This window comes from Leucopleurus acutus (assembly GCF_964270905.1).
Source record: "Leucopleurus acutus genome assembly, chromosome: 3".
Classification (NCBI taxonomy): Eukaryota; Metazoa; Chordata; class Mammalia; order Artiodactyla; family Delphinidae; genus Leucopleurus; species Leucopleurus acutus.
This window is the reverse complement of record NC_139145.1, coordinates 64111042-64138971: the sequence shown is the minus strand read 5'-3', so window position 1 is coordinate 64138971 and position 27930 is coordinate 64111042. Positions and strand designations below refer to the sequence as shown.

The 27930-nt window shown below is 43.9% G+C and overlaps 2 protein-coding genes across 2 annotated transcripts in view; both read left to right on the top strand.

Annotated features, from left to right (window-relative positions):
- Positions 1–122: 122 nt before the first annotated feature.
- On the top strand, positions 123–23435 carry TXNDC15 (thioredoxin domain containing 15; the record flags this gene model as incomplete). Its single annotated transcript, XM_082836590.1, has 5 exons — positions 123–354; positions 8502–8989; positions 17552–17715; positions 19633–19763; positions 21686–23435. The coding sequence occupies 5 exons, from the start codon at positions 123–125 to the stop codon at positions 21880–21882; spliced, it is 1212 nt and encodes a 403-aa protein (XP_082692716.1). The 3' UTR covers positions 21883–23435.
- A 2526-nt stretch (positions 23436–25961) lies between these two features.
- PCBD2 (pterin-4 alpha-carbinolamine dehydratase 2) overlaps positions 25962–27930 on the top strand; it is a 50132-nt gene continuing 48163 nt past the window's right edge. Inside the window, exon 1 of the mRNA XM_082835187.1 lies at positions 25962–26149. Within this exon, the coding sequence (XP_082691313.1) occupies positions 26066–26149 (84 nt within the window). The 5' untranslated portion in view covers positions 25962–26065. The remainder of the gene's footprint in view (positions 26150–27930) is intronic.

Sequence of the window (27930 nt, the reverse complement as noted above, 5' to 3'; positions counted from 1 at the left end):
CCGCCCAGGACCTGAGGGTCAGGAAACTTCGAAACGACCTGAGATGGCGGATGCTTGGCTCCCAAACAGCCCCGAGTCCCACGGCACAGGCCAGAGACGAGAGGCGGCCGCCCGGCTTCAAGATGGCGCCCGCGGCAGCTGCCAGCTGTCAAGATGGCGGCGCGGGGCCGCGCCCGCGCTCCCGAGTTCTCCTCCTCAAACCTTCCTCCGGCAAGGAGCGCGACTCGCGTCGCTGTGTGCCGGTTGCCCTTCGGCCTGGGTGGTGCGGCCGCTGCCCGCCGCGCACCATGCGGCTCCTTGGCTGGTGGCAGGTACTGCTGTGGGTGCTGGGGCCTTCCACCCGCAGCCAGGAGGGTGAGTGCGGGCTGGGGCCGTGGGCGGCGGCGCGGGCGGCCGTGCGTGTAATGACCGGCGAGGTGGCTGTCTACCCGGGCGACGCTCTTTTACCTGCGCGAAGGCCCGCGCTGCGCGCCTCGCCTCTTCCTGGCGCCCCCTAGAGCGCGTCTCCCCGGGTTATCCCGACCTCCTTCTCCCGGTGGTCCCCGCTCGCGGTCCGGGGTAGGGGCCGGCGGGGCGGGATGCCCGGGCCATGTTCAGGCCCCTGAGCAGGTGACTCAGTCGGGAGGAACCGTGTATTAGCGCTTACTGAGGCGTACCCCCATGTGCTGAGCACTTCATTATTAATGATAATCATCATAACGAATAGCCGATCTCTATGGTGCCCTTATTAGGAGCCAGGAACTGTGCATAGTGCTATCATTATCTTATTTAGCCCTCCCACCGATCCTATGAGATAGATTCCGTGAGTATCCGTGTTTTACAGATGAAGATGCTGAGCTCAGAGAGGCTAAGTAATCTGCCTACGTTTGCGATTCTGGTAATTGGCAGAGCCTGTATCTCTGACTGCAAAGCCCACGCTTTACTTTGCACCCTGCTGGACCACTTTCGTAAGAAGGTAACTCTTGCTCAGGTGCCTGTGAAGGACAGATGAGAAAAACACAGCAGCTCCCAGGGTAACTTGCTGCTTGCCAGAGCATGCTCTCAGGGTCCCTCCGTGGGGAAGGCAGCCACCTGGAGGCATGGCTGGGCCCAGGAGTGGAGGCCTTATTCCCATTGTTTCTTCGCCCTACTCCGCAGAGCCCTATTAAAGTCCAGACACTTTGGCCTTTCTTGTCATTCAAAACTTAACAGGAATACACAGATCTTTCCTTTCCCTGCCGTGTCCTGGAAAGAGGCAGGGCAGCCGGCTTGCTGAGTAATGAAAACACTCATTATCTGCCAGGCAGTGTGCTTAGTGCTTTTTGAGCATCATCTTATTTAGTCTTTAAATGCTTATGAAATGTATGTTGTTATTGTCCCCATTTGACAGATGAGTAAACTGAGACTCAGCATCCCCTAAGTCTTTTACCAAGGTCCAACAGAGAAGTTGAGACGCTACAATTCAAGCCTCTGTCTGCCTGACCTCACAGTCAAAGCTCTGTACCACACTTCTCTGTCGCTACACTTAACCACCAGCCTCAGAGAGGGGACAGCATGTGCTGGATATCTTCTGTTTGTCTCTCAGATCATTCTTCAGCCTTCTCCACCCTGCTCTATGCCCTGAGTAGCTGTCCTGTATGGAATAAACAACTGGCTCGTCTGTCTTCTGGCTTCTGTTGTGTTGGCATGAAGGGAGAGTGAGGTCAGGTTATTGATTCTCTCAGCTCCTTCCCTTGGGGATATCGCAGGTTGGCTGTGTCCCTCCACTGAAAGTTAGGGCTTCTAGAAGGTTGTACTCTCTGTTTCAAGGCTTCTGCCTCTGGACCCTTAAGGTCTATGAGTGGTAACTGGCTCCCCCTCTGCTGTTATTGACCCTGGGATTCCTTACCACTGCTTTTGGTTTCTCTACACCCAGTTCACATGTTGGAGGTACCTTTATTAAGTTCTCCTCCAATTGTCCAAGTTGCACGTGCTGTTTCCTGGCAGAACACTGGCTGATTCGGCAGTCAGTGTGAGCCTACCTGGCAGGGAGGGTCACGTCATACAGACCTGAGGGTAACACCAGCCATGGGGTGGGTCACTGGTCATCATGGCCAGGCCGTGAATGGGGTGAGGACTGAGGAAGCTTCACCAGCTGGTTCCTTTTGGGGGTGGCTGAAAATCCAAGGCTTTTTTTCTGCAGAGGGTACCACTGGCAAATTAGCAACTGGAGGTGGCAGTGCTGTCCAGGTGTCAAGGAACGGGTGCCAACCCTGGACTTCAACACCCCACACCTGTCTTCACTAGACAGTCAACTAGCAGATTCTGACTGAGCACCTGTCATATGCCATATGCTCTGTTAGGCACTCTGGGTGCAGTGGAGAGCAAGTAGAGAAATACACCCACCCTCCTGTCTGATGGGGAAGGCAGGCATTAAATGACCACAAATAATTAAGTAAATTTTCCACAAGAGTGGAAAGTGCTTCAAGGAGAGCCCCAGGGCATTATGGAATGCTGTAATGGGAGACCCTTCTGGTATGAGGGTCTAGGAGGGTGAAGTTCACCTTACAGAGGTGAAGTTTAGGGTGAGATCTGAAGGATGCGTCAGATTAGCCAGAAGAAGAGAGGGAGTGGAGGGAGGGCTCTTGGCAGAGAAACAGCCTTCAGGACAGTTCTGAGGTAGGGGGAGGAGGGTGTGAGTGATCAGGGACCAGAAACGTCTAGTGGCACCTGTTGGGAGTGTGGACAGAGGCCTTATCACCTGGGCCTGGTAGTCATGCTACAGAGCATGGATTCATTCACAGCGAAGGGGGAAGCCATTGAAAGGGTTTGAGGAGGAGAGTGACATGATCACATTTGCCTTTGACTGTCAGTTTCACTTGGATGCTGTGAGGAGAAGGGTTTGGAGAGGGGGTAGAGGGCCAACCAGGAAGACCATTTTGGTGGTTGCAGCAGTTGTCCAAGTGAGAGATGACTGTGGCCTGGGCTGAGGGGTGTGAGTGGGTTGGGAGAAGTGGATGGATCCAGAGTGTATTTAGCAGAGGAATTAATAGGACCTAGTTGTGGTTCCCGTCCATCTCTTTGAATTGTAAGCATCAGTCATAACCATTATCATCGTCATCATCATCACCATCACTGTAGCCATTTATGGAGTGCTTACCATGTGCCAGGGACCATATACGTCTTTTCTCATTTAATCTGCATGGTAGCCCTATGAATGTCTGCATTTCAGTGGTATTTTCTCCATTTGTTAGATGCACACACTGAAAATTTCCTATGGAAAGTACGGGTTGCTGCCCCTCTAACCCCCAACTGTTTTTGGTCCTCCCCAGTTGGCTCCCCTGACACAGAAGCCATTATGAAAAAAAACCTGTGGCTGGTAGAGAGTCTTTTGAGAACAACTGGAAGGGTATGAAGGAGCTCACCCAGGCTAGGGCTCCTTGGCAGAGTTGGAGTGGTGCCCTCGCCCCTGTTCTCCAAACATATTCCTTGCTGCCAATAGTGCAGTCATTTCCACTTTATGCATGGCTCAAACTATAATCAGATTATTGACATTGAGAAGCAATCTTTTTTAAAAGGCACATTACCATGGGAGGGTTCAATGGCTCTCACACGGTAGGTCATTTCTTGGAGTGGAATAATTCAATGTTTCCTTTCTTCCCAATGCTTAAATGAAAAAAATGGTACCTGAGGGTGTGAGAATTTTTGTTTTGTTCCTAATTTGTCCTCTCTACTTAAATATCTTCACAGGAGGGAAAAACAACACTCCTGACTTAAAATTCTAGCTCTCTGCATCACTCAGACTTCCTTTTGATTTTCTGTAAGGGACATCTATCCAGTTTTACATAAAGGTGATCAGAAGAACCAGATTCTATTTTGTGCCCTGATTTTTTTCTCTTGAGATTCTTTTAGGATATTGGCATTCTCCATTTACTTTAGAGGACCTAGAATGTTGATTAGGTTCAAAGAGAGAAGATCTCTGCAGAGCTAGTGCATTTGGGAGTAGAGTTGGCTCCCAAATCTGGCACCCTTTGTTCTTCTCCAGACTTTTAGCCTCTCTGGCTTCATTTTCTGCTCTGTCTTGAGGACGATCTAGTAAATATGTTTGTTTGTTTTTACTTATGATTATACAAGTAGTACATGTTTATCAACCAAAGGCTACAGAAGGACTGCCATCCGCACCCCTTTGACAGCTCCTTGCCCAGGCACCCAGCCCCTTTTCTAGGTCATAGGCAAAGAAGTGCTTGACCCTCTTCTGTCAAGGACCTATCTTGCTTCTCAAGCCCTGTACTCTGCCCTCTCTAACCTGTATTGTCACCTCTCCCTGCTTACTCACTTTCCCATGAGCTTTATATATCCTTAAATTTCTCCTGTGTCCTAAAAACCAAAACGAAAATTTCCCTTAGCCCCCTGCCTGCCCATAACAACTACCAGGTCTTTCTTTTCCCCTTCAGAGCTAGACTTTCAGAAAGAATTGTATATATTTATTTACGTAGTTACCATTTCTGGTGCTCTTCATTCTTTTGTGTGGATCCACATTTCCACCTGGTATCATTTTTCTATTGCTTGAAGAAGTTCATTTCAGATTCTTGTCATGTAGGTCTGCTGGTTATGAACTGTTTCAGCTTTTGTATGTCTGAAAACGTATTTATTTTGAAAGATATTTTTGCTGGGTATAGAATTCTAGGTTTATGGTTTTTTTCCTTTCAGTCCCTTAAAGATGCTGTTCTTCTTGCTTGCATTGTTTCCAATGAGAAATCTGCTGTCATCCTTATCTTTGTTCCTCTATACATAGCATGTCTTTTTTCTCCGTCTGCTTTTAAGATTTTTTCTTTGTCACTGGTTTTGATCAGTTTGATTATGATGTATCTTGTTGTAGTTTGTTGAGCTTCTTGGATCTATGGATTTATAGTTTTCATCAGGTTTGTAAAGTTTTTGGTGATTGTTTCTTCAATTACCTTTTGTGTTTTCCCTCATTTACTTCTCTCTTTTGGGTACTCCAATTATCTGTACATGAGACCACTTGAAATTGTCCCACAGCTCACTGTCACTCTTAATTTGGGGGGGGGATTCGTTTTTTCATTGTGTGTTTCATTTTGTATGGGTTCTATTGCTATGCCTTAAGTTAACTACTCTTTTCTTCTGTAATGTCTAATCTACTATGAATCCCATCCAGTGCAGTTTTCATCTCTGACCTTGTAATTTTCATTGCTAGAAGTATAATTTGGGTCTTTTAAAAAATTATTATTGAGATATAATTGATATAACATTATAGTAGTTTCAGTTGTATAACATAATCATCTGATATATATATATATATATATATATATATATATATATATATATATATATATAGTAAAATGATCACCACAATAAGTCTGGTTAAAATCCATCATCACACACAGTTATAAAATTTTTTTCTTTGGATGAGACCTTTTAAGGTTTACTACCCTCTTAGCAACTTTCAGATATACAATACAGTATAATTAACTATAGTTACCATGCTGTGCATTATATCCCCATGACTTACTTATTTTGTAACTGGAAGTTTGTACTTTTTGACCATCTTCACCCATTTTGCCCACCCCCTACCCACCACCTCTGTCAACCACCAAACTGTTTTCTGTATGAGCTTGTGGAGTTTTGTTGTTGTTGTTGTTGTTTTGTGCGGTACGCGGGCCTCTCACTGTTGTGGCCTCTCCCTTTGCGGAGCACAGGCTCCGGACGCGCAGGCTCAGCGGCCATGGCTCACGGGCCTAGCCGCTCCGCGGCATGTGGGATGTTCCCAGACCGGGGCACAAACCCGTGTCCCCTGCATTAACAGGCGGACTGTCAACCACTGCGCCACCAGGGAAGCCCTGTTTGTTTGTTTTTAGATTCCACATTTAAGTGAGATATTACAGTATTTGTCTTTCTCTGATTTATTTCACTTAGCATAATGCCCTCAAGGTCTGTCTATGTTGTCGTAAATGGCAAGATTTCCTGTTTTTAAATGGCTGAATAATACTTTTTATATATATATACATATATATACACATATACATATATATACATATATATATATACACACGTATACATATACAAATATATGTATATATATCTCACATTTTCTTTATCTATGCATCCATCAATTGCTTCCATGTCTTGGCTTATGTAAATAATGCTGCAGTGAACATGGGGGTGCATGTACCTTTTCAAGTGAGTGTTTTCATTTTCTTTGGATAAATGCCCAGAAGTGGAATTGCTGGATCATATGGTAGTTCTATTTTTTATTTTTTGAGGAACTTCCATACTGTTTTCCTTAGTGGCTGCACCAATTTACATTTTCACTGATAGTGCACAAGGGTTCCCCTTTGTCTGCCTGCATACCAACATTTGTCATTTCTTGTCTTTTTGATAATAGCCATTCTAATATGTGTGAGGTGATATCTCATTGTGGTTTTGATTTGCATTTTGATTTGGGTCTTTTTTTATATCTTATGTTCTCTATATCTACTTAACTTTTTAAACATATGTGATGCAGTTATTGCTGTTTTGACAGCCTCATCTAATAATTCTGAAATCTGTGCAAGTTCTGGGTCAGGTTTGGTTGCTTATTCTCATTATGGATAATGAGGGGAATTTCCCTGCTTCTTTGCATGCCTGGTAATCTTCGATTGGATGCCAGAAGTAAATTTTACCTGGTCGAGTGCTAGATATTTTAGTATTCCTGTAAATATTCTTGAGCTTTGTTCTGGGATACAGTTAAGTTACTTGAACACAGTGTGATTCTCACTTTTAAGGATTGCTAGATGGAAGCAGAGCTGTATTTACTTTAGGGTTAATTGGGCCCCACTGCTGAGGCAAGTCCCTTTCGCGTACTCTCCCCAGTACCCTGTGACTTAGGAGGTTTCCCAGGCTAGTGGGTGGGGACAGGTACTATTCCCAGCTTTCTGTGGCTGTTGGGTACTGTTACCTCTAATCCCTTTGAGTGGTTCTTTCCCTGGCTTGGGGTAGTTCACTTACAGGCATATGCTGACCAGTATACTCAAGGCGGGGCCCCCTCCACAGATCTCCAGAGTCCTCTTTCTGCAGCTCTCCCATCTCCAGTATTCTGTCCTGCAAGCTCTAGCTTCTTGGTCTTTCTGGACCCTCAGTTCCATCTCAACTGGAGAAGTCAGCTGGGCCCTCCCTGACACAGGGCAGGAACTCTCTCAGGCAGTAAGCTAGAGCGTTTGTAGGGCTCTTCTCATCTGCTTCCTGTCCACTGTCCTTCGTTGTCTCATTGCTAGTGTCCTGAAACTGTTGTTTCACATATTTGGCTGATTTTTGGGTTGTTTCAGGAGGGAGAATAAATCTGGTTCCTGTTATTCCACTTAGCCTGAAGCAAATTCCCAGAGAGTGTTTTTGAATTGCTGAATGAATCTGCAAACATCTGTGGAGATATTCTTTGAGACGTTATACAAATGTGCATACCTTAGGAAGTTCCCAGATCCCTCCCCGGCTTTGAAGCCAGTTGGTCATTCACACTCTGCTAGACACACTGTTTGCATGCAGAGCTCATTATACAGCTGGTGGCTCCCCAGCCACATGGTGGGCTTGTCTGAGTGCAGCTGGGCCCATTCGTTTCCCCTGGTCAGTGCCTGGCCCGGAGTCTGGCGGCTGTCGTTGAGGTCATGAGAGGTGGAGGGCAGGAGTCATTGTACAGAGGTGAGTGGAGCTTGCTGGATGGGTGTATGAGACTGCCGAGGACTCTCCCCTTACCTGAACCTTTGGCCCAAGCCGCATCTAGTGGCTCCAAAGTGAGAGGAAAACCCTCCTCCTCTTCTCCCTGCTGTTGCCCCTGCTCTGCTTGGTGCACCTTTAGCACTCCTGAGGGCAGTAGCCCAAGGGCAGCAGGCAGGAGAGCAGAGGCCAGCTGTAGAGGCCACCCCGGGAAGGAGCTGGCTCTAGTAGCATTCTTCGGGCAGTGTTGCCCAGCAGCCCTCCGAGGTATCATGTGGGGAGGGTAAGGCCCGCTCTGGAGTAGCAGTCAGTAGACTTCGCTCTTAGACGTGGCTCTGCTGCTTACTGGCTGTGTGCCATTGGGCATTACACTGAACCTCTCTGTACCTCATCTGTTAAGTCGGGATGATAACCCTTGTGCTGCCCATCTCACAGAGCTGTTATAATGGGTGCAAAGATGCTTTGCCATGGTAGAATATTCCATAAAGCCATCATCATTTTCTTGGATAGTCTCATCAAAGAAACTAAATTGTTGAAGTGTTTGTATTATATTTTCCTAATTGGATGTCTGCAGTGGAATGTTTTCGCTTGTAATCCGCATGGCAAGCAGCAGGTTTTGCATGAAGCTATGTGTTTGTCCACTTCCTGGCATTCATTAATCTAGTATCTCCTTGTGATCTTCTTCATGACCTGGAGAATGATGGGTGGCTCTGTGATAGTTTAATGGGAAGGTAGCTTTTTACTCTGGAGGGGAAAATTTCATATTTGAGAACTGTAATTCTTTGGGATTCATTTATTTTGAAGTTAGATGTGACTGTGAACATAGTGACATGTTTTAGTTGCAGAGAAAAGAGGTCACTTATGGTCAGAGGAGCAGCCTGCTTACCCATTCCAGGTGGGGGCTGGGTACATGAGTGAGGAAGTGCCTTCCCGTGACCCAGTGGGCCAGGACCTGGCTGCTGAAGAGGCCGAGGCAGTGCTGGGGCTGGACGCTGATGGTGAACACATGGTAATGTTGTCTGTGATTCCTGGGGAAGCTGAGGACAAACTGAGCCTAGAGCCCAGCAGCGGCACCTGCAGGGCTGGAGGGGAGGAGGACTCGAGGTGCAACCCCCGGGAGAGCCTCTTCTCTCTGGACAGCGCTGGAGCCAGCTTCCCGGAGAGAGAAGAGGAGTACTACGCAGAGCCCGAAGTGGTGGAATCTGACCCCCCGCCGACAGAGGATGCCAACACCACCGAAAGTCTGAAATCCCCGAAGGTGAACTGCGAGGAGAGAAATGTGACGGGATTAGAAAATTTCACTCTGAAAATTTTAAATATGTCACAGGTAAGACAAAAGTATTTAGTGCTTTTCTCCTTTTCCGCACATTTCATTTTACGATTTAATACTCTATCAACTTTCAAATGAGGAGTCACAATCTTTATCATATTGTAAGTGGGATAGCATTTAATGGCTGCATCAGTGAAAATTCATCTGGCTTTCTGTGATGTTTGTAGGAAAAGGAGGAGATATAACTAGTGTTGAATATGCTTTTTAGGAGGCCTAAACCTAGTCAGCCTTGGGTTAATCTCACCACCAAGTCTCATGATAAAAATCCCAGTGGACAGATAGGTGCTTGGTATCAGAATCATAGCATTCTTCTTCTTCTAAATGAGGTATTTGTTATGGAGGCATAAAAATAAAATATCTGAATTACTAAAATTGTAATTTAGCATTGTTTAGACTAGTCATGTCCCTGAGAAGTATGTTTTATACATATATATATATATATATATATATATATATATATTTTTTTTTTAACATCTTTACTGGAGTATAATTGCTTTACAATGTTATGTTAGTTTCTGCTGTATAACAAAGTGAATCAGCTATACGTATATATATATCCTCATATCCCCTCCCTCTTGCGTATCCCTCCCACCCTCCCTATCCTACTCCTCTAGGTGGTCACAAAGCACCGAGCTGATCTCCCTGTGCTATGCGGCTGCTTCCCACTAGCTATCTATTTTACATTTGGTAGTGTATATATGTCAGTGCTGTTCTCACTTCGTCCCGGCTTACCCTTCCCCCTCCCGTGTCCTCAAGTCCATTCTCTACGTCTGTGTCTTTATTCCTGTCCTGCCCCTAGGTTCTTCAGAACCATTTTTTTTTTTAGATTCCATATATATGAGTTAGCATATGGTATTTGTCTTTCTCTTTCTGACTTACTTCACTCTGTATGACAGATTCTAGGTCCATCCACCTCACTACAAATAACTCAATTTCGTTTCTTTTTATGGCTGAGTAATATTGCATTGTATATATGTGCCACATCTTATTTATCCATTCATCTGTCGATGGACACTTAGGTTGCAAAGTATGTTTTTTGTTTGTTTGTTTATTTTATTTTTTCTAATTTTTTTAATACAGCATCTTCTTATTAGTCATCAGTTTTATACACATCAGTGTATACATGTCAATCCCAATCCACATCTCAACAAATGACCCAATTTCATTCCTTTTTATGGCTGAGTAATATTCCATTGTATATATGTACCACATCTTCTTTATCCATTTGTCTGTTGATGGGCATTTAGGTTGCTTCCATGACCTGGCTGTTGTAAATAGTGCTGCAATGAACATTGGAGTGCATGTGTCTTTTTGAATTATGATTTTCTCTGGGTATATGTCCAGTAGTGGGATTGCTGGATCATATGGTAATTCTATTTTTAGTTTTTTAAGGAACCTCCATACTGTTCTCCATAGTGGCTGTATCAATTTACATTCCCACCAACAGTGCAAGAAGGTTCCCCTTTCTCCACACCCTCTCCAGCATTTGTTGTTTGTAGATTTTCTGATGATGCCCATTCTAACTGGTGTGAGGTGATACCTCACTGTAGTTTTGATTTGCATTTCTCTAATAATTAGTGATGTTGAGCAGCTTTTCATGTGCTTCTTGGCCATCTGTATGTCTTCTTTGGAGAAATGTCTATTTAGGTCTTCTGCCCATTTTTGTTTGTTTGTTTGTTTTTGCGGTAAGCGGGCCTCTCACTGCTGTGGCCTCTCCCGTTGCAGAGCACAGGCTCCAGACGTGCAGGCTCAGTGGCCATGGCTCACGGGCCCAGCCGCTCCACGGCACATGGGATCTTCCCGGACCGGGGCACGAACCTGCGTCCCCTGCATTGGCAGGTGGACTCTCAACCACTGCGCCACCAGGGAAACCCCCTTCTGCCCATTTTTGGATTCGGTTGTTTGTTTTTTTAATATTGAGCTGCATGAGCTGTTTATATATTTTGGAGATTAATCCTTTGAACGTTGATTCATTTGCAAATATTTTCCCCCATTCTCAGGGTTGTCTTTTCATCTTGTTTATGGTTTCCTTTGCTGTGCAAAAGCTTTGAAGTTTCATTAGGTCCCATTTGTTTATTTTTGTTTTTATTTCCATTACTCTAGGAGGTGGATCAAAAAAGACCTTACTGTGATTTATGTCAAAGAGTGTTCTTCCTATGTTTTCCTCTAAGAGTTTTATAGTGTCCAGTCTTACATTTAGGTCTAATCCATTTTGAGTTTATTTTTGTGTATGGTGTTAGGGAGTGTTCTAATTTCATTCTTTTACATGTAACTGTCCAGTTTTCCCAGCACCACTTATTGAAGAGACCGTCTTTCTCCATTGTATATCCTTGCCTCCTTTGTCATAGATTAGTTGACCATAGGTGTATGGGTTTATCTCTGTGCTTTCTATCTTATTCCATTGATCTTTGTTTCTCTTTTGTGCCAGTACCATATTGTCTTGATTACTGTAGCTTTGTAGTATAGTCTGAAGTCAGGGAGTCTGATTCCTCCAGCTTGGTTTTTTCCCCTCAAGGCTGCTTTGGCTATTCGGGGTCTTTTGTGTCTCCATACAGATTTTAAGATTTTTTGTTCTAGTTCCATAAAAAATGCCATTGGTAATTTGATAGGGATTGCATTGAATCTGTAGATTGCTTTGGGTAGTATAGTCATTTTCACAATATTGATTCTTCCAATCCAAGAACATGGTATATCTCTCCATCTGTTGGTATCATTAATTTCTTTCATCAGTGTCTTACAGTTTTCTGCATACAGGTCTTTTGTCTCCCTAGGTAGGTTTATTCCTAGGTATTTTATTCTTTTTGTTGCAGTGGTAAGTGGGAGTGTTTCCTTAATTTCTCCTTAAGATTTTTCATCATTAGTGTATAGGAATGCAAGAGACTTATGTGCATTAATTTTGTATCCTGCAACTTTACCAAATTCACTGATTAGCCCTAGTAGTTTTCTGGTGGCATCTTTAGGATTCTCTATGTATAGTATCATGTCATCTGCAAACAGTGACAGTTTTACTTCTTCTTTTCCAATTTGTATTCCTTTTACTTCTTTTTCTTCTCTGATTGCCGTGGCTAGGACTTCCAAAACTATGTTGAATAATAGTGGTGAGATAGGACATCCTTCTCTTTTCCTAATCTTAGAGGAAATGCTTTCAGTTTTTCACCACTGAGAATGATGTTTGCTGTGGGTTTGTCGTATATGGCCTTTATGATGTTGAGGTAGGTTCCCTCTATACTCATTTTCTGGAGAGTTTTTATCATAAATGGATGTTGAATTTTGTCGAAAGCTTCTTCTGCATCTATTGAGATGATCATATGGTTTTTCTCCTTCAGTTTGTTAATATGGTGTATCACATTGATTGATTTGTGTATATTGAAGAATCCTTGCATCCCTGGGATAAATCCCACTTGATCATGCTGTATGATCCTTTTAATGTGTTGTTGGATTCTGTTTGCTAGTATTTTGTTGAGGATTTTTGCATCTATGTTCATCAGTGATATTGGTCTGTAATTTTCTTTTTTTGTAGTATCTTTGTCTGGTTTTTGGTGTCAGGGTGATGGTGGCCTCATAGAATGAGTTTGGGAGTGTTCCTTCCTCTGCAGTTTTTTGGAAGAGTTTGAGAAGGATGGGTGTTAGCTGTTCTCTAAATGTTTGATAAAATTCACCTGTGAAGTCCTGGACTTTTGTTTGTTGGAAGATTTTTAATCAGTTTCAATTTCATTACTTGTGATTGGTCTGTTCATATTTTCTATTTCTTCCTGGTTCAGTCTTGGAGGGTTATACCTTTCTAAGAATTTGTCCATTTCTTCCAGGTTGTCCATTTTATTGGCATCGAGTCGCTTGTAGTAGTCTCTTAGGATCCTTTGTATTTCTGTGGTGTCTGTTGTAACTTCTCCCTTTTCATTTCTAATTTTATTGATTTGAGTCCTCTCCCTCTTTTTCTTGATGAGTCTGGCTAATGGTTTATCAATTTTGTTTATCTTCTCAAAGAACCAGCTTTTAGTTTTATTGATTTTGCTATTGTTTTGTTTGTTTCTATTTCATTTATTTTTGCTCTGATCTTTATGATTTCTTTCCTTTTGCTAACTTTGGGTTTTGTTTGTTCTTCTTTGTCTAGTTCCTTTTTTTTTTTTTCTTTTTCTGTATGCGGGCCTCTCACTGTTGTGGCCTCTCCCGTTGCGGAGCACAGGCTCCGGATGCGCAGGCTCAGCGGCCATGGCTCACGGGCCCAGCTGCTCCGCGGCATGTGGGATCTTCCCGGACCGGGGCACGAACCCGTGTCCCCTGCATCGGCAGGCGGACTCTCAACCACTGTGCCACCAGGGAAGCCCTTGGGTTTGTTTTTGTAGGTCCTTTTCTTCTCTTGTGTTTCCCACTTAGAGAAGTTCCTTTAGCATTTGTTGTAGAGCTGGTTTGGTGGTGCTGAATTCTCTTAGCTTTTGCTTGTCTGTAAAGCTTTTGATTTCTCCATCAGTCTGAATGAGATCCTTGCTGGGTAGAGTAATCTTGGCTGTAGGTTCTTCCCTTTCATCACTTTAAGTATATCATGCCACTCCCTTCTGGCTTGTAGAGTTTCTGCTGAGAAATCAGCTGTTAACCTTATGGGAGTTCCCTTGTATGTTATTTGTCGTTTTTCCCTTGCTGCTTTCAATAATTTTTCTTTGTCTTTGATTTTTGCCAATTTGATTACTATGTGTCTCGGCATGTTTCTCCTTGGGTTTATCCTGTGTGGGACTCTCTGCGCTTCCTGGACTTGGGTGGCTATTTCCTTTCCAATGTTAGGGAAGTTTTCGACTATAATCTCTTAAAATATTTTCTCGGGTCCTTTCTCTCTCTCTTCTCCTTCTGGGACCCCTGTAATGTGAATGTTGTTGCATTTAATGTTGTCCCAGAGGTCTCTTAGGCTGTCTTCATTTCTTTTCATTCTTTTTTCTTTATTCTGTTCCACAGCAGTGAATTCCACCATTCTGTCTTCCAGGTCACTTATCCGTTCTTCTGTCTCAGTTATTCTGCTATTGATTCCTTCTAGTGTAGTTTTCATTTCAGTTATTGTATTGTTCATCTCTGTTTGTTTGTTCTTTAATTCTTCTAGGTCTTTGTTAAACATTTCTTGCATCTTCTCGATCTTTGCTTACATTCTTTTCTCAAGGTCCTGGATCTCCTTCACTATCATTATTCTGAATTCTTTTTCTGGAAGGTTGCCTATCTCCACTTCACTTAGTTGTTTTTCTGGGGTTTTATCTTGTTCCTTCATCTGGTACATATCCCTCTGTCTTTTCATATTGTCTGTCTTTCTGTGAATGTGGTTTTTGTTCCACAGACTGCAGGATTGCAGTTCTTCTTGCTTCTGCTGTCTGCCCTCTGGTGGATGAGGCTGTCTAAGAGGCTTGAGCAGCTTTCCTGATGGGAGGGCCTGGTGGTGGGTAGAGCTGGGTGTTGCTGTGGTGGGCAGAGCTCAGTAAAACTTAATCTGCTTGTCTCCTTATGCTGGGGCTTGGTTCCCTCCCTGTTGGTTGTTTGGTCTGAGGTGACCCAACACTGGAGCCTACCCTGCTCTTTGGGGGGGCTAATAGCGGATTCTGGGAAGGCTCACGCCAAGGAGTACTTTCCAAAACTTCTGCTGCCAGTGTCTTTGTCCCCATGGTGAGCCACAGCCACCCCCTGCCTCTGCCCAAGACTCTCCAGCACTAGCAGGTAGGTCTGGTTCAGTCTCCCCTGGGGTCACTGCTCCTTCCCCTGGGTCCCGATGCACACACTACTTTGTGTGTGCCCTCCAAGAGTGGAGTCTCTGTTTCCCCCTGTCCTGTCGAAGTCCTGCAATCAAATCCCGCTAGCCATCAAAGCCTGATTCTCTAGGAATTCCTCCTCCCACTGTTGGACCTGGGAAGCCTGGTTGGGAAGCCTGACGTGGGGCTCAGAACCTTCACTCCAGTGGGTGGACTTCTGTGGTATAAGTGTTCTGCAGTTTGTGCGTCACCCACCTAGCAGTTATGGGATTTGATTTTACTGTGACTGGCGCCCCTCCTACCATCTCATTGTGGCTTCTCCTTTGTCTTTGGATGTGGGGTATCTTTTTTGGTGAGTTCCAATGTCTTCCTGTCGATGATTGTTCAGCAGTTAGTTGTGATTCTGGTGTTCTCACAAGAGGGAGTGAGATCACATCCTTGTACTCCACCATCTTGGTTCTGTACCTCCGTCAAGTATGTTATATTGATGAAAAGTTTTTTTTCCTCCGAAGAGTGTGAATCTAGTGTTTACTCTGGACTGAGAGCTGACCAATTTGTCCAGCCCAGCCATGCTTTTCCAGCTAGTTGGCTAAATGGTGATTCTAAAGAGAATACTGGGATACTGACTGACATTTTCTGTAAGATTGTTAAAGCCAGAGAGCAGAATGAATTCAGGCTGCTTATGTAAGAGAAGAATCCTAGCTCTGAGAGGTGTGATTGCTTATTTCAAATGAGGGTACATGTGGTATGTTGAGCTCCCCTCCGAGGCAGTTGTCAGCACTGGCCTTGCACCCTCCCCTCAGTGCCTGGTGAATGCTGTGCCTCAGCTCTGTGGCCCTTTAATGGGTGTCACACACATGACCAGGAGCAAGCAGTTTGAGCAGTCTGAGTTTTGGTGGTGGCAGGGATGGTGCACCCTCAAACGGAACTAACTTTTGGTCAAACACATGGATCTGACTGCTTAGTACAGACTTGGAGCTGCTGAGATGATAGTTTGGGCCTGAGACCACAGTGCTTTAATAATGTTGTTAGATTGTATGAGATGCAGAATTCCAAAGTTGGGACTGTGGCCTGTACCCTGTGAGTACTTAGTATATGAATTGATGAATTATGAAAAATATTAAAATTGCTCTATAGTAATATTAAGAAAGCTTAGAGGAGGACCCCTCCTACACTCTTGGTGGGAATGTAAATTGGTGCAGCCACTATGGAAAACAGTATGGACGTTCCTCAAAAACCTAAAAATAGAACTACCATATGACCCAGCAATCCCACTACTGGGCATATACCCTGAGAAAACCATAATTCAAAAAGAGTCATGTACCAAAGTGTTCATTGCAGCTCTATTTACAATAGCCCGGAGATGGAAACAACCTAAGTGTCCATCATCGGATGAATGGATAAAGAAGATGTGGCACATATATACAAGGGAATATTACTCAGCCATAAAAAGAAACGAAATTGAGCTATTTGTAATGAGGTGGATGGACCTAGAGTCTGTCATACAGAGTGAAGTAAGTCAGAAAGAGAAAGACAAATACCATATGCTAACACATATATATGGAATTTAAGAAAAAAAATGTCATGAAGAACCTAGGGGTAAGACAGGAATAAAGACACAGACCTACTAGAGAATGGACTTGAGGATATGGGGAGGGGGAAGGGTAAGCTGTGACAAAGCGAGAGAGAGGCATGAACATATATACACTACCAAACGTAAGGTAGATAGCTAGTGGGAAGCAGGGAGATCAGCTTGGTGCTCTGTGACCGCCTGGAGGGGTGGGATAGGGAGGGTGGGAGGGAGGGAGACGCAAGAGGGAAGCGATATGGGAATATATGTATATGTATAACTGATTCACTTTGTTATAAAGCAGAAACTAACTCACCATTGTAAAGCAATTATACTCCAATAAAGATGTAAAAAACAAACAAACAAAAAAAAACATGCTGGGACTTCTCTGGAAGTCCAGTGGTTAAGACTCCGTGCTTCCACTGCAGGGGGCACAGGTTCAATTCATGGTCGGGGAACTAAGATCCTGCATGCCGCACAGTGCAGCCAAAAAAAAAAAAGAACATACATGCACCCCTATGTTCATAGCACCACTATTTACAATAGCCAAGACATGGAAACAGCCTAAATGTCCACTGACAGAGGAATGGATAAAGAAGATGTGGTACACATATACAATGGAATATTACTCAACCATAAAAAATAATGAAATAATGCCATTTGCAGCAATATAGATGGACCTAGAGATGATTATACTAAGTGAAGTAAGTCAGAAAGAGAAAGACAAATAGCATATGATATCACTTATGTGTTGAATCTCAAATACGACACAAATGAACCTATCCAGGAAACAGAAACAGACTCACAGACATAGAGGACAGACTTGTGGTTGCCAAGGAGGAAGGGGGTGGGGAAGGGATAGACTGGGAGTTTGTGATTAGTAGACACAAACTATCACATAGAGAGTGGATAAACAACAATGTCCTGCTGTATAGCACAGGAAACTATTTAATATCCTCTGATAAACCGTAATGGAAAAGAAATTAACACAACATTGTAAATCAACTATATACTTCAATTAAAAGAAAAAAAGAAACCTTGGAGGACAGTTTATAACATGTCATTTGATAGTACTTTTCTGCTGACCCATGGATCCCTATGGTTCCAATCCAGAAGGTTCTTCGGGAGCTGCACTACTGTCTCCCTCCCGTCCCTGCCCCTACGTCCTCTCCCTTGACGGCAGCAGTGGTTCCTGTTTTTTGTGTATCCTTCCAGAAAAAGTGTACATCCTGTACTGCTGACTTTAACACTTTGTTTCTTTTGCCACAGGACCTTATGGATTTTCTCAACCCAAACGGTAGTGACTGCACTCTAGTCCTGTTTTACACCCCTTGGTGCCGGTTTTCTGCCAGTTTGGCCCCTCATTTTAACTCTCTGCCCCGGGCGTTTCCAGCTCTTCACTTTTTGGCACTGGATGCATCTCAGCACAGCAGGTATCTTCCCTTAGTATCTTCCCTTGGTGGGGTTTCTGCCTCATCTTGTTGGATGATGGTTGCAGTTACTTGGAGGTCATAATCAGTTAAGTTAGGAGCAGAGGAGGTAGGTTTGAGCTTGAGCTTTGAAATGGAACTGAGGGAGGGAGAAACAAGTGTGACTAGTGAGGACTGTCACATTCCCGAGGGAGACTTTCTGGAGGCCCCTTGAGAAAGAAAGACTGTTCTCTGCGTGGTGGAATTCAGTGATGGCTCTGCCTGATGGCAGGGGTGGGGGCAGAGGACGTTTTAGGGTCCGGGCCAGACTGAATTAGCAAAATTAGCATCCTAAGTAGGGTGTTCCTTTGTGACTTTCATCTGCAGCTTAGGTTCCCACCCTGGCAGCCTAACTCTGGGCACCCGTTTTATGTCTACTAAGGATTTCTTTCTTTCCTTCTTTCCCTCCTTCCTTTGCTTTCTTCATGCTCACATGTATTCTTGCATGCGTGTTCTTAGGAGACATTCAGTAAATTTGACGCATTATTTTAGGCCTTTGAAATACATTTACCCTTGCTAAATTTATGTTCTTTCATATTGTTCAGTGGGGTTTTGTCTTTTCTGAATGTTCAGTAAGGTAAGTTACAAAGAACTTTGTGCAGATGTTGTATATTTCCCCTGTGACTGTGCCTGGGGTTATAAACTGTGTACTCCCCTCCTCCTCTAAGTCAGATGCTGCTTATTAGCAGGTCACAAGGAGGTTGTGTGTAAATAAATTTGGAAAGTCTGGAAGATAGTCAAGTTGGTGGTGAAAATGAGCCACTGATTTTCAGGGTGGGTAATGGAACTGCCAGTGTTTACCTGAAATTGTTTATGAATAAAGAAATTGCCCAACAAATTCCCACAAAGCCTTCAGGGAGAGATCTCAGTGGCCAGGCTCAAGGTTACAGACTGATTGGAAGGACATTCAAGGTCATTGTCCAGCTTTGACTGGGCTCTCCACTGCCCCCAAGCCAGCAGGGCTGGCTCCAAGCACCTGCTTAGTGCTGTTTGGTTATGGGTCTGATACCAACCCCCATGCTGCCCCCCAATCCCTGCAGGCTTTTATCATCTCCTCTGTTCCTTCTTCATCACCGTGCATCCTTCTCAGTGCCTGGTATGGTGCCTCAATTATGGAGAATAGAGGATACTCGCTCTTACTGTATGGCGTGGGACATGTGTTTGCCTCATATGTTAATATTTATGTTACAGCATGTTTACAGAAGAAAAAATCCTGATCATACAATATTACCATTTTACTTCTGGGGGTAACTGAGGCTTAAAAATCTGCCCAAAGGTCACACAGCTGGTTCCGTGGCAGAACTGAGGCTTGAACCCTGAGCATTTTGACTCTGGAGCTTATACCACTACTCTGTATTCTGTAAAAGTGAAACAGTACTGCTCAGGTCCTATTACTTCTGAATTGTCCTGCCTTAATTGTGAACTTCCTGGTGTGTTTGCTAGGTTGTAGATTCCTTTGCACCGACTCACTAACCTAAATACTTAAGTTGAATCTTTTATGAGGGTTGGAGATGGGCATTCTGCAGAGTCTGAAATTTCTTCTGTTAGGTAAATTGACATAGTGTGCTTCGTTCATAAATTAGAATTTTCTGGTCTGATCTGTTTTGGCTGTTAAAAACAGAACTAGTGGAATAATTGTGTCATGGGCAGCTCCATGTTGTAACAGAAAGCAACTCAGAACAGAACACGAATGCCCCCAACCATGACCCACGAGGAAAGCTGTCAGGAGCAACTACAAGCCTGTTGTTTCAGTATCTGGAGCCTCCATAGGTCACAGGAAACTGAGCCTTCCTCACTTATTTCCATCCATTCTGATACGGTAATTGTGTGAGGAAGCCCACTGTTAATTCAGGTTTTCTGACTGACTTCTCTCTCTTGTAGCCTTTCTACGAGGTTTGGCACTGTAGCTGTTCCTAACATCTTGTTATTTCAAGGGGCTAAACCAATGGCTAGATTTAATCATACAGACCGAACATTGGAAACGCTGAAAATCTTCATTTTTAATCAGACAGGTATGTAGAACACTGTAGAAGAAGACATTTTATTGCTGGAGGAATGTGCCTTCTGTGGGTTCGGATCTGCTACAGTATTATCCTTAAGTGAAGGATTCAAGATTGGCTTTAGGATATAAAACTTCTTTTCTAATGAAATGTTAAGATTCTGTTAAATGTCTCCTGGTCAGTGGCAAGCTTAACATGAATAGGTAATACTAATATGATTATAGATACCTTTAAAAAATATAACAGCTTTATTGAGATAAAATTTACATACTGTATACCTCTAGATACTGTTTTACATACATTATTCATTTAAGTATAATATTTACACAAAAATATGCATCAATCACTAGTGTACATGGCACCGAATTTTCACAGAGTGAACACCCTGAGTAACCAGTACGCAGAAAGAGAACATCACCAGTCCCCTTTTACCATTCTCACTCCTGTCCTCCCCAAGGATTACCACCATCTTCACTCCTAACACCATAGTGTACTGTTCCTTGTTTTTTTGTTTGTTTTTGTTTTATTTTGCGATACACGGGCCTCTCACTGTTGTGGCCTCTCCCGTTGCGGAGCACAGGCTCCAGACGTGCAGGCTCAGTGGCCATGGCTCATGGGCCCAGCCGCTCTGCGGCATGTGGGATCCTCCCGGACCGGGGCACGAACCTGTGTCCCCTGCATTGGCAGGCGGACTCTCAACCACTGCGCCACCAGGGAAGCCCCAGTGTTCCTTGTTTTTGACTTTTATATTAATGGAGACATACAGTGTGGATCCTTCCACGCCTGGCTGATTTCACTGACCATTATGTTTATGGGATTCATCTGCATTGTTGTGTATGGTTGTGTTTTATTCATGTTTGTTGCTGTATAGAGTTCTATTTATTAATTCATTTGTAGATGCTATTTTAATTCCTTAATATTTGCCAAAACATAGGGCCTTATTTTTATCCTGTAAAAATTTGAGCACTGTACATTGATGAAATTTCCTTTGTTGGAAAATTCATTCCTCAAAAGCTTTAATGCCTCAGTTATTAGCACCCCTCTTCTTCCTGAAATATATTCACTGGAAGTAAATAAAAATTATAACATACCTTCCATATACTCTTAGCTGCATGTAATGACTTATATCTAACACAGAAGAACAAAGAACTGAGTTACCTCATAGGAGTAAAAGGCTTCTTACCAGGTAGTTAGTTATTCCAAGTCTTGTCCTGGTCCCCTGGTTGTCATTTAGATTGATATGGACAGGGGGAGCCGTTTTGCTCAGTGCTCCCAGAAAACTTAGAACCAAATGAAATCTAGGCGTCACAGCATCTTTGGTAATCACTGATCCCAGTGGTGGTGAGTTGTTCTAACAATTCTTCTTCTTTTTTTTTTTTAAATGAGCTCAGCTTAACTCTTTTTTTTTTTTTTTGGCCGTGCCACATGGCATGCAGGATCTTAGTTCCCCGACCAGGGGATGAACCCACACCCTGCAGTGGAAGTGTGGAGTCTTAATCACTGGACTGCCGGGGAAGTCCCCTAACAATTCTTTCAGTAAATTATTTAAAAACATTTTGAATTTAGCATTACTTACCCTGTGAAAACATTCTGTAGACTCCTGAGAATAGCTTTACTAGTTGTTGAACATTGGTCTTGAAAGAGAACAAAAGACAACTCACACAGTGCACTGACTAAGACCTTTCTGGTGAGTTCATTGAAATTCTAGTGTTTTAGCTTTGAGCAGCTGAATGGATTCCTGCTCCTTTGATGTGGTGGGGAGAAGGGCAAGTTACAGATTACACTGTCAGGCAAGTGAAACCCATCCCAGATATACTAGCTGTGGTGTTTATTTTAAGACTGCATATCATTTTGCATACCATGCAGAATACTTAAGAAAATTCTGTAGCGGGTATGTTTTCTATCTCATTTGAAACAACTGCTTTCTCTTTCAGGTATAGAAGCCAAGAAAAATGTGGTGGTAACTCAAGCTGACCAAATAGGTCCTCTTCCCAGCACTTTGATAAAAAATGTAGACTGGTTGCTTGTATTTTCCTTATTCTTTTTAATTAGTTTTATTATGTATGCTACCGTTCGAACTGAGAGTATTCGATGGCTAATTCCAGGACAAGAGCAGGAACATGCGGAGTAGTGATAGACTCAAAGGAGAGTTGGAAAGAAGAATTTCAATCCTTCATTTCAGAAATTAACGCTGCAATTTCATACATTTTCTCCAGCGAAGCGCTGACTTACAACTTCAGATTGAAAGAATCATGTGTTTGTTGAACTGTTGAATGTGTAAAAAATTATAAACTGGTCTTTCTAACTAGTATTGTAATAAGCAAATGCAAAAATAGTCCATAACATTCAGTAAAAATTCTTGTTTTTACTACTTGAACATTACCCAGTACTTAAGGGAGTAATCCAGTTTGACATGTGAAGATGTATTTTGGTGGAATAGTGAGTAGAATGACAGTATGCTTACTATATAGAGGCAGAAATAGGACTTTCAGGTTATAGTTTTAGAAAACTCTTGATTTCTTGTATATGTCTGAGAAAGTTGGTTTTCTGTTCATTTGCTATTTCTCTCCCAGAGTCAGTAAGCAGGAAAGTGTTCTTTTATGGGAAGAATAATTAGGATCGATAAGTGTGCCCTTTCAAGTAGCAACCAATGGGAAAATAAAGTCAAATACCTTGGTGTTCATGATCTCTGATTTCACTGAAAGCATCTGAAGTGGTTTAAGAAGTTGTTTCTGGGTAAGGCAGATATTAATCAGCATGCACTAATTAAACCTTAAAATGTTCTTGGAAAAAAAAAAAATTCTTGGAATTGTGCTAGGTTTAGTGAGAGTCAAAAGAAATATAAAGTACTGTTGTTGCCCACAAGTTGATTCTAGTCTAGTTTAGGATACGTGTAGAGATAACATGTAATTTACATAAACTTTTTGAAAAGCTGTTTCTAAAAGATCCCTTAAATTCAGATATGACAGCTGACTACATAATGATAAACTACTTTTATACTGATCATTTCCAGAGCTTTAGATAGAATAGTTCATAAGGCGTCCTAAATTCTATGAAAATAGAACCTTAGATGAGTCTCCTTCTGCGTGTAACATCGGTTGAGAGTTTACAATGTTATGTGTCAATGTTATGTGCCATGCTGTGGACAGCTCTGGCTGGGGTAGTCACTGGCAGGAGGGGACCATAGCTCAGAACAGTACCATTATTACTTCCATTTTACAAATGAGCAAACGGGCCTATTGAGGTTAAATAAGTTACGTAGGTTACATACACAGTACATTGATGAAGCTGGGATTTGAACCTTCACGTGTATGTTTATCTGTACGTATAAGAAAAGAAACCTCTAGTTATTCCATCTCTTATAATAATAACCAACATTTGAATATTACTGCGTGTGCCAGCTACTGTTTGAGGTGCTTGACACACACCGTTTCATTTATCTGTACAATAGCCCTCTGAGATTGACACCACTCTAAAATGAGTAAATGAGGCCCTAAATAACTTGCTCTTGGTTATACAGCTTCCAGTGGTGGAACCCAGCTTCAAACCTAAGCATTCTGACTCCAGAGCCTCTATGTGGGTTGGTACCCAGTCCTGCCTCTCTGCCATGGCTCAGGCAACCATCGTATGCCTATCACTCCGGTCTTTCTCTTATGTGTGTTTCCCATACTTGTAGTCATGATGTAGCGTTTTCCTTCTTTTGCTTAACAAATAATAAATATTTCACTGTTGGTAATAGTTTTCCTAACCGTGGCTACATAATAGGCCTTTGAATAGATTCAGCATTACTTATCTAACCTGTGCTCTTTTGCTGGATTTATGGTTGTGTATATAGTCTTATTTCCTTGGGGGCAGATTCCAAGAGTGGGCGTTATCCTATCAAGGACACAGGAATTTTCATATTGTTTGATATGTAACGGGGTCCTATTCTAGTCTGGAGGGTGAGGAAAGGCTCCCAGGATGACCAACAGATCCATGGCTTTGCTTCTGACACTTAGCTCAGATAAGCTACAGAGCTTCCCCTGGAGGGAAATGTGGAGCAGGGCTGCTCCCTGGACGGGAGGTGCAAGTGTGGAGGGTCAGCTGGAAGCACTGGTGTTGAGGGACAGGGAAGCAGATGGGGGGAAGGAAGTGGTCCAAGACCAGCTAAACCACCCCAAGCCAAACATGTCTGTCGAGAACACCATGTACCAGGAACCAATGCCAGAAGGGGACTGCAACTACATGGAGGATAGCAAGGATCATCACAATGCCAGCCACCAGGGATATAAGTCCAAACACTTCTGTCCATGACTTCTTGGTATCAGAGTTGCCAATGAAAACAACATGGTCAAGCACTGGATGGAAGTGTTTTTATTCACTTAGAGACAGCAAGATCAGTCACAGTAGTGTGCAGAGTGGCTCATGGGTGTCCCTCACCCCCAGCCTATGGCTAAAGAGCACCCCTCTAGTGCCATAGCATTGTGTGCCCCAAGGTCATTGACATCCATCCTTAAGCAGAACAAAGGAGCACACATTCAGTCTGAAACAGGGAAGGATACCTTCACAGGCTGATAAGCCTGGCACAGTGTGTGTGGGCTCTTTTTTGGTAAGGAAGTGTCCCAGGTCCAAGGCCTATTCTTATGTGAAAGATTGTGAGCAGGAGACTGCTTTTCTCAACAGTGTTCATTACAGACGATGTGCCCAGTAAATCTTTGCTGAGGGACTTAAATCCTGCTAAGAGACCTACATGTGAGGGCCGGGCATTCACAGCCCCTACTGGTGGACATCACTTCCCCTGGGCCCTAACTAGCACTAGCATTCTGCTGCTGCTTTCATGACTAGAGCTGACATGCCACAGTCTCGTACAGTGTGTTAGGGAAGGAAAATGATGAAAGCAAACTACTGAAAATGATGAGGGGTCTCCAACTTGTTACCTCACAACTACCAGTTCCTTTCTCAGTTCTCACTTTAATGAGCAAGTTTCTATAGCATTTTTCATGATCCTAAAAACCCAAAGTAAATATTGGAAATACAATTTTTAATTCCAACCCCTGCCTCTGTCCACCTAAGGCATCAGGCAAAGGAAACTAGAATGTCTTAGATAAATGCCTTGAGATCACTGACATCTGATGAAGGTCTACAGCAAGATTGCTCTGCTGAGTTTTCATCAAGTGGGCAAAAGGGAAGAAGATGGGCTGGGCCATGAGTCTGAATTTTAGACTATTTTGGGTAAAAAGGCTTTATATTTTCCAAGTCCACATGAGAAATAAAGCCAAATGCTAGCAACTGCTAAGTTGAACTTAAAATTGACTCGTTTTAAAAAGATATTCGAGTGTATTGCTATGTCCTCTGCAAAACTGCTTATATTATTAATTTGCTTAAACTATTTAGTAAAAAAAGATACAAGTGCATATACTAAAAACCACTGAATTGTACACTTTAAAGGGTGAATTTTATGGTATGTGAATTACACCTCAAAAAGAAAAAAAGGCAAAAAAAGGAATGGTAAGAGAATAAAATACTAATACAAATATAAAAAAGACTACTCCTTTTATCGAAAACTAAATATATAAAAAAATTTATCTAAATCTGTCCACATGTATCTCCGAGGTGCCTGTGTACCGTGCGTGTGCTACCTTCTAGAGAGCACTATGAGCTAGGTTTTCCAAATTATTTTATCTAGGCAAAGACAGATGAGCCAGTTTGCCCAGAGCATTGGCAGCTAAGTAATAACAGAGCAGAGCTCACTTTCCAACCGGCGGCCCCCTGCCTTATAAGGCCCTTATGCGGATCACTATGGTTCACTCAACCGCGAGCAGAGGGGAGTGGTCCCCAATCACCCCCCGCCCCTCTGCAGCTCATCTGTTCCTGCCCCTGCCCGCGACGTCCTCCCGCCTGCGCGGACTGTTTGCCCCACCGTCCAGAAGAGCCCAGTGCGGTCAGACGGTCGGCGACAACCCGAGGCCCGGACACCGAAGAGCGAGGCGGAGGTCCATCCTCATCGCCTCGCCAGCACGCCTACCGCTCTCGCACAGGCGGGAAACCCGGCACTGGGCAGGGATGACGAGGACGGGCCGCAGAGCCGGGGTTGACAGCAACTGGGCCTGCGGAGGCCTGCCGGGGGCCTGCCGCGCGTCCGCCTAGGTGCCAGCAGCGTCGCCGGCCATTGTAGCATCTGGGGGCCTTCCGGGGCAGGTCCGCGTCTGGGCCTGCGCGGCGCGGGGCCGGGTTGTGCGGGAAGTCCTGGGCCGTGGCTGGGAGCTGCCGGCTCGGCCCCTGACTTCGGGCAGGGGCGGTCAGGCAGCGCGCCGGGCAGCCCTCGGCCAGAGATTATGGCTGCGGCGCTGGGGGCGCGAGGGGCGACGCGGCGTTGGTTCGCGGCGCTGCGGGGCAGGAGCCAGAGCCTCGCGGCCATGGTGAGTGCCGAGGGCTCGCGGTGCGGGAGGAGGGTGAGGCCCCGCCGTGCCGGCCGAGGGGCGGAGGGACCGGCGCAGGACCCGAAGTGGGCCGGGCCTTCGGGCTGGGACTTTGGGTAGGCACGTTTGGGCACCTGGCACCTGCCCGACGCGCTGGTCTGAGACAAGGGTGGCCGCAGCATCTGACAGTTTTCCCTTGGCCTAGAATTCCGTCGTAGCCTACGAAATTGCCAACCGGAAAACAAACCAGGACGACTTTCGTTAAAAAAAAAAAAGTGAATACGAAAAGTAGTTGTGAAAATATTTCACGGTTAGGGACTCTTCATGTGATTAAGGTGGCGTTGGGTCCTCTAGATTGTGCGCTCGGTGAGAGCAGGCACCGTCTCCGTCTCGGCTCTGAACGGGGCACTGAATGTTGAATTAACTCATTTGCCTTGGTGTTAATTTTTTTGAGGAATTACCAATAAATTATTTTTTTGGTTGCACATTGATTCTTTCCTCTTCCGAGGGGCGTCCCGTCCGTTTCCCCGCTTTAGAAGTTAACATATTGGGGGGTAAGTTAACTTGAGGGAAAGTTTTAACTTGCAGCACCACCTAGTGGGAAAATACTGCATTAAACTCACCATTTCATTTTCTTAGATTGCTTGCCAGAGCCCATTTGGCAGTTTGAAATTCTTTAATAGAAGAAATGTAAAATAACTCGATGACGGAGAAGATGAGCACTCTGTTTTGTGGCCATTAAGGTGAGAACGCAAGATGAGTGCTTACTGTCACCTAGGCGTGTCCCAAGGCACACCTGTGTCTAGGGTGCTGGTGATCAAGTAAAATTGTGGGGTTTGGGGAGGGATGAATAAACAGCCGCGATTGGAGTGGCTGCCACATGCCAGACTCTCTGCTGGATGCCTTCACACTTAAGATCTCTTTAAACCTTTAAAAAAATCTGGGCAGGTGGATACTGTAACATCCCCACTGTAGAACGCTGCTACTCAGTGAGAGGCTAAGTGATTTATTCAGCACCCACAGCTGAAAGTAACAAAGCTAGGCTTCGAATCAAGGTTGCTCTCCAAATTCTATGCTTTCCCCTGTCGCTCCCCACACCTCCCACAGGAAAAAAAAAAGAAAGTCCACCACAAAGGGTTCTGCAGAGGGTATGTCCCCAAGGGGACCATTTGTGTTATGTAGGTGAAGTGACTTCATTTCACAGTCCTGAACACGGTCCCTATTCCTAGGCAGACATCTGTGGTGAGCACACATTGACCTCACTGGGGATGTGGATGGTGGAGAGGGTGGAGGAAAACAGCTCAGAGTGTGCTCCGCAGACTCCGGGTGACTGCTGCATTGCCCACAACATGGTTAATAGTTTTCTTTGCAGCTACTCAGTGATTCCAAAATAGTTTGAGTTGAGTTAAAATATTTATTTAATAAAAATTTTAGCTTGTTTCCTGTAGCAGGTCTTTATGTGAAGTTTTTCAGAGCTGTCATTGTAAAGCTAATCGATACATTGGTTCTTAATAGTAAATGGTTTTTGATAACAAGCCTTTAAATGTTTTTATTTAATTAAGAGGTATTCTCACTTTCTCTTTTGTTAGTTGTAGGGAAGGGTAGCTGGCCTAGCAAGGAAGAGAAACTAGAAAATTGACTCATTAGCATCCTTTTGTCCTCCTCGTAGAATAAGTTGTCTTTAAGGTTACTTACTTTGCCTTCTTAATTACATTGATGTCAATGATAAAGGGTTGTAGGATTTCTGAAGTGGGAATGAGTTGAAGTTTCATGGCAGAGGA